The sequence below is a fragment of the Lygodium microphyllum genome, chromosome 4 (genome assembly GCF_053477565.2).
Source record: "Lygodium microphyllum isolate KBCC chromosome 4, Lygodium_microphyllum_v1.1.10, whole genome shotgun sequence".
NCBI lineage: Eukaryota > Viridiplantae > Streptophyta > Polypodiopsida > Schizaeales > Lygodiaceae > Lygodium > Lygodium microphyllum.
Window position 1 is genome coordinate 137466440 of NC_141138.1, and position 6600 is coordinate 137473039.

Consider the following 6600-nt stretch of genomic DNA (forward strand, 5'->3'; position numbering starts at 1 on the left):
AAAAGAAAACATTTCATTGAGTAGAGGGAGAGCGAGTATTGTGGGGGAGGACGCGTTTTGTGCAGGTGGGCAGTAGTTGTTGCAGCAGAGAGAGATAGAGAGAGAGAGAGAGAGAGAGAGAGAGATGACGATGGGGTTGGCTTTTCTTCACCGGGAGGAAGGGATGCTCTTGTTGATTATTCTACACCCGGGGGTCTTCTTATGGGCAAGGGGTGGGTGGTGGGAGGGGGACACAGAGATCCGTCGCTAGCCTGCAACACTTTATTAGCCTCTCTCTCTCTCTCTCTCTCTCCCCGGCCGATCCATCGATCGACAGAACATATAGATAGAGAGTAGAGCGTGTGTCCCTTCCGAAACGTCTGATAAATCCTTAGTACTCTCTCTCTCTGCCGGCCGATCCATCGATCGACTGAACATTTAGATAGAGAGTGTAGTGTGTGTCCCCTCCGAGACGTTTGATAAATTCTTAGTGGTCTCTCTATCTCTCTCTCTCTTTCGATCCATCCATCCATTGACCAACTAAATATATAGACAGAGAGCAGAGCGTGTCTCTTCCGGACGTTTGATAAATTTGGAACAATACACAGAAGAGAGAGAGAGGGAGATTGTGTAGGTGTGTGTCTCTCTACGACGTGTGTCATCGGTGAATAGCAATGGCAATGGCTCACAGTCCTCCTCTGATCCTTCCTGGATGCTTAATAATGATCCTCGCCATCTTGATTGCCGCCCCGCCCCCAGCATCCGCCCAATGCACCACCACCGCCAACCAGGCCTTCGCCAGCTGCGTCGACCTGCAGCCGTCGACGCTCGCATGGACGCTTGTCCCGGCCAACAGCACGCTCTCCCTGGCCTACACCGACACCGCCCTCTCGACCGCGGGCTGGGTGGGCTGGGGGATCAACTTCAACAGCACGTTTATGGTGGGCTCGCACGCACTCATAGCCTTCCAGCGGGCCAACGGGACGGCGGCGGCGCTGCCGTACGAGCTGACGGCGGCGATCTACAGTGACAGCAGCGTGCCGCTGAGCCCGGCGAGTCTGGGCAGCTTCGGCGGCGGGCAGCTGGGGGTGGAGAGCCTGTCGGCGTCGATGACGGGGTTGACGGTCACCATCCTGGCGACGGTGCGGCTGCCGGCGGGGACGACGAAGATCAATACAGTGTACAACCGCGGGCCGTCGGTGGGGGCGGGGGACGTGCCGGCGCCACACGGGGTGGGGCAACGGAACGGGATGAGATCGGTCGATCTGGCGACGGGGGCTGTATCGTCGGCGGGGGCGGGACCGCAGGCGGGGCTGAAGAACGTGCATGGGATCATGGCGACGGTATCGTGGGGGGTGGCGACTATATTGGGAGCCATGGCGGCTCGGTATCTGCGACCCTGCCCGGCGGCCGACCTGGCGTGGTTCTACGTGCATGCCACCCTCCAGGCGGGCGCCTTCCTGGTGGGGATCTCCGCCTGGGCGATAGGCCTCCGGCTCGGGGACCTGAGCCCCGGCGTGACGTACTCCGGCCACCGGAACGTCGGCATCTCCGTCGCCGCCCTGGCGTCCGTCCAGATCGTCGCCCTCTTCGCACGCCCCAGCCCGCAGCACGCCCTCCGCATCTACTGGAACGTCTACCACCACTCCCTCGGCTACTCCATCATCATCCTCGGCGTCGTCAACGTCTTCAAGGGCTTCGCCATCCTGGCCCCCCCGCAGAAGTACAAGGTCATCTACATCGCCTTCCTCGTGGTCGCCGCGTGCGTCAGCCTGGCGATGGAGGCGCTCACTTGGACGCAGTTCTTCCGGCAGAAGAAGGAGCAGCAGAAGCTCAAGAGCAGTGGTGTGAACAGGGATCGTAGCTCCAATGGCGTGCCGGCTACTCAATTAGCGGGTCAAACCAAGTGGGATGAGGAGGTCTGATGAAGGATTACGCTTGTGTTAATTAATTAGTGTATTCTCGAGGGCACGCGTTGTGTATAGCAGCTGCTTATGGAGATGGGGGTCGCCTCTCTATTCACATGGACCCTTCCCAGTATATTTCTATAATTCTTTGCCAGCAGACTCTGCAGAGCAGTTTTTTGTAATTATTAAGATATTTCTACTACGGTAGTGCCACCCTTTTCTTTCTGTGATATTCTCTGTCTCTCTCAGATCTCTGTCTCTCTCTGTCTCTCTGGCTCTCTATCTCTGTCTCTCTGTCTCTCTCTCGCGCTGGTAGGTCGAGTCGACAATCCACCGGTTGCTGGTAGGTTGATGAAATAGACTCTTGGAATTTGGAAACTCTGTCATCGTCAGGCCGTTACGAGACTGTTGCCAGCAACCGCTCTGGACATCGCAATGACTTAACATCGCTTAGGCTCTATCGTTGTTTGTTTGTGTCTTGATGTGATTCTCTGCGGATAAGTTGCTCTTCAACTCGTTTTGAGAAACGCACCTTGATTCTTAACTCAGTAAGTGCTTTAAACATTCATGTCCTTTCAACTTATACTTTCTATTAAAAGTCTTATCCTTTCAACTTAAGACTTTGTAAAATTTAACATAGTGTGAGTCGTGGCTTTCCCATGCCTAGGTTTAAACTAACATTTCTGAAATGGGCTCCAAAAAGAAGGTATTATTTTGAAGCAAATATATATTGTGCCTATGGGGATGTGGGGCACAAGGTTTGAATTCATACACCCTTCGAAACTCAACTCACACTCAAACCACTAAGCCTCGACTCCAATGACAAAAATAATGTAGTATTGCCAAGACCAACTAGTTGAAATGGTAGTGAGATGGTGTTGAAAAAGCCCAAGGTCAAAGGTTTCTTTTCCTTAAATACACCTTTTCGAATGTTGAAAAGAGACTAAGGCTTCACTTGGCTTAGGCTGGTCATAAAGATGGATATTGTAATGGGACAAGGTGTTGAGTTAGTAATCAAGGATATGGGTGCCTATTGCTAGATGTAAGCCTTGACATCAACTAATAATAATCTATTTGTTTCTAAAGAGAACATGATTTTTCAAAATGTTGTGTTGTAACGCCTTCCAATAAAATTTTCATAGGTAGTACCCATCTTTCAACCGAATGTGCAACACTAACTAAGAGTTGCCCAATTGTGGGTTTTGAGTGACCTCCTATAACTCACACACATCCTCAACTAATTTAGTTGCCACTTGGTAAAAAAGATGGTTTTATTAACAAAAAGCTATTGAAGCTAAAAACTAATCACAAAAGTTTGCAAAACAATATGTATCAATATGTATCACTAGTTCCTTTATCACCAATATAAATCAACATATGATAAGAAACTAGTAATAGCCATGAGGCCAAACAAAATTTTTAATGCAAGAGTAAAAATTTTTACATTATTGAAAATGCATAATCACTTTGAAAGTAAATTGATAGACATGGCTCCATAAAGGCACAAAGTAGCATGACTTTAATAGCATCTACATAAGTGAGCTCTAAAAATTGTATGTACAATTCCAACATAATTAAAATCACAAATATACTCCCTTACAACCGAACCTCTTTGGGGTATTTTTGATACAAAAGTTTCCCTACAAACACATTGATATTCATCATGTTTACTTTGGCTCTCGCAAAGAATGGAATTATATACTTTGATACCATGTCCTTTAGTACTAACAAAATCCTTGCTAACTAATGATCTAGTTCTCCTTTGAAGCATGAATGGGAGGAAATGAAAAATCTACTCCATCTTATAGATTTTTTTAATGAGAGTTAACCATACTTCTTCATGGATTTCAAGAAGCTTGTCCAAAAGAGGTTTCCATGACTCAAATAACATCTTAATGGTACCTTTGGATAGTGACTAACAACCTGAATAATTTGGGTTACATAAATTGTAATTCGTGTCTACTTTAGGCTTTTCCTCGTATAGCATTTGAAGTATACATATCGTAGATATACTAGAGAGATAGGCTCCTAAGAGCTCTTTATTACGACCATTCCCTTTCATTTGCAAACTACTTGCTTGTTCCTTGAGAATTCAGAATAGTTCACATCTAAAACATGCAATCAATTTGAAATGTACACACCATCATCTATCATGTATATATAGATGTTCATTCTCTTATACACGATTGTGCATGCATGCATACACGTCTATATTTATTATTAAAAAATATTCATCCACATGCTTAAAGCTCACAATTCATGCGCGCGCACGCGCGGACACACACACACACACACACACACACACACACACACACACGCACGCACAAAAGCATTAGCTCCTATGTGTGCACACGTGTGCATGTGCACATACACACACACACACACACACACACACACACACGTACACATACTCTCTCTCTCTCTATATATATATATATATATATATATATATATATATATATATATATATATAACATTAGTTCATTTTTTGCAATTCATTATAAGGAGTGCTTATACTATGTATGAACATCCTTCCTACCTCTTCACAAAGTTACATGGGCATACACTTCCATGATATAGATGCAAATGCATTGAATTCCCTTCTACTACACTACATTTAGGTTATTCACTGCCAATCATTGGTTGTTACGAAGTGGAACACGTGGCAAATCTAGCAAATCAAATCTCAATCACAAACAACTTTATGACACACATAATAGAACTTAGTGAAAAAATCTAACATTATAATACATAAGAGGATTTGAATAACTCAATAGATTGAGAAAAACAAGAAAAAAATGCACGATTGGGCCTAACCTCTCCCATGGCAAAAGCCATCGTTTGCCATCCTTAATTATATATTATAGTTTTACATGAATATTGGCATTTATATCTTATATATAATTACAAAAAAAAATACAAATATCAATTGAAATACAAAGTTTTAAGAGTTAAGAGGTATCCTATAACATGTTGTAGTTGCTGCACAAAATTATGTGCTCCGAATCTTGATGTTTTGACATCACCATCGCATCCGGAGTGTGCCAAAACCCCTAGAACAACTCTTGAATCTCTAAATTTCGACTCCGGATGAGGGACAAACAAAAAAACTCAGTTTTCACCTTGTTTGCTTTTATAAACTTCTAAAACTTAACCACATTAAGAAAATAGCAACGTATTCCATAAAGAAAGCTTATTTTAATAAAATCATATATTCTAAAATAATCTATATTAAAAATAAATAAATAGTATTAAGGACAATGATCTAATCACTAAAGAGGTTTAAACTTATAACTTACAAATAGAGTAATAATTTAATAATACAATATCAAATAAATACAAAATATTATATATTATACTTAAGATAACTAATCATAAGTATGAAATTTATGCTTGGACTTACGCTAACGCCTAGTGCTATCCAAAGCCATCGCTATTTACTCTACACATCAATTGAAGCATTCACAATTGTTTATAAATAAAATAAACAAACCATAGTGAATACCTAGCAGTCTTCAGCTACAAATAATTATAATAGATTAGAACACTATCCTAACCTTAATTTAATTCGAGTGCGCACTCTAAACTCGTAAAAGCTTAATTAATTAACATGAATTTTGTGGAATCACTCGCTGTGAAATCACCCACGTGCACATTAATTAATAAAACGCTCGAGAAGGACAGGTGTCCCTGTCAACTTCTCGCACAAGGAATCCACCTTATGTACGAGTCTCGATCAACAAATAAATTTTATAGAATCCATCGTAAAATCTCATGGAATCCACCACCGTGACCATGCCTCCTGGCATCATACCCTCGGGGTGGGATAGCAATTGCCCACAATTGCTATTAGCTGCTCAATGTGGAGCTAGCAGTGTAGGGTAAGCACTAAGGATACAGGCGGTCATCCGTTGCATGTCTTCAACTGAATGAGTTTTTTTTTTTGAAATTTACCAAGTATCGAGTATAGGACAATGAATCAATCGGAGTCTAATTATTAGCAAACAATTGATCTAATAAGATTAAAAACTAGTGTTAGTGCCATAGAAGTCTTTCATGGGAGTAAGAGAGTCAAAAGATAAGACATAAATATTATGAATGCTAGGTCTCATACTCAAAGCATCGATAATAACAAATAAAATTGTTATTCTAGTTTAATAGTAAGTAAAAATTTAACTAAGAAATCTAGAAAAAAAAAGTAAAAGACTTACCTATCTTATCTTAATTGGAGATCTCTATCTTTACTAGAAAGCATGAATTCGCAATAGAATTAGGAAGTTGAAGAATTTTCCAAAGTACTTTTAAGAAAAATTTGTTAGTCTCAATGTTTATCAAATTAAAAGATAACAACATTAATGGCATACTATAAAAAAAAAAGAGAGTAAGAATCATATTGAAGGCCTACTTTGAATAAAAACAACTTATATCTTCTTGTGAATCAAGTTAGTCTATAATTAGAGAGTTGGAGCTTCTAAGGAATTTTACAAAACATTTACTTATAACTAAGACTAAAATTTAAAAAGAAACATATTGAACATAAGGCTAAAGTTGGATAAAATACTAGTCTCTTGGTAAAAAAAAATAGTAATATTCAAGTTCTATGGCATATTTAGATATGATTATCTTTTATTATATGCATATTTAGACAAAACCATGTCTAATATAAGTTTTAGATCTTTGTACAAGCTAATTTTTTTTTCTTTTGGGAGTATAC

At 41.2% G+C, this 6600-nt stretch overlaps 1 protein-coding gene across 1 annotated transcript; it reads left to right on the forward strand.

The window, feature by feature from the left end:
* The first annotated feature begins 203 nt into the window (after positions 1-203).
* On the forward strand, positions 204-2116 carry LOC148037674 (cytochrome b561 and DOMON domain-containing protein At4g17280-like). The gene has a single exon (XM_087676619.1). The coding sequence runs from the start codon at positions 654-656 to the stop codon at positions 1902-1904; it is 1251 nt and encodes a 416-aa protein (XP_087532745.1). The 5' UTR covers positions 204-653; the 3' UTR covers positions 1905-2116.
* Positions 2117-6600: the final 4484 nt, after the last annotated feature.

Bases quoted from the DNA above. Each gene is read 5' to 3' on its own strand.
- LOC148037674 (XM_087676619.1), top strand. From the start codon at position 654: ATGGCAATGGCTCACAGTCCTCCTCTGATCCTTCCTGGATGCTTAATA.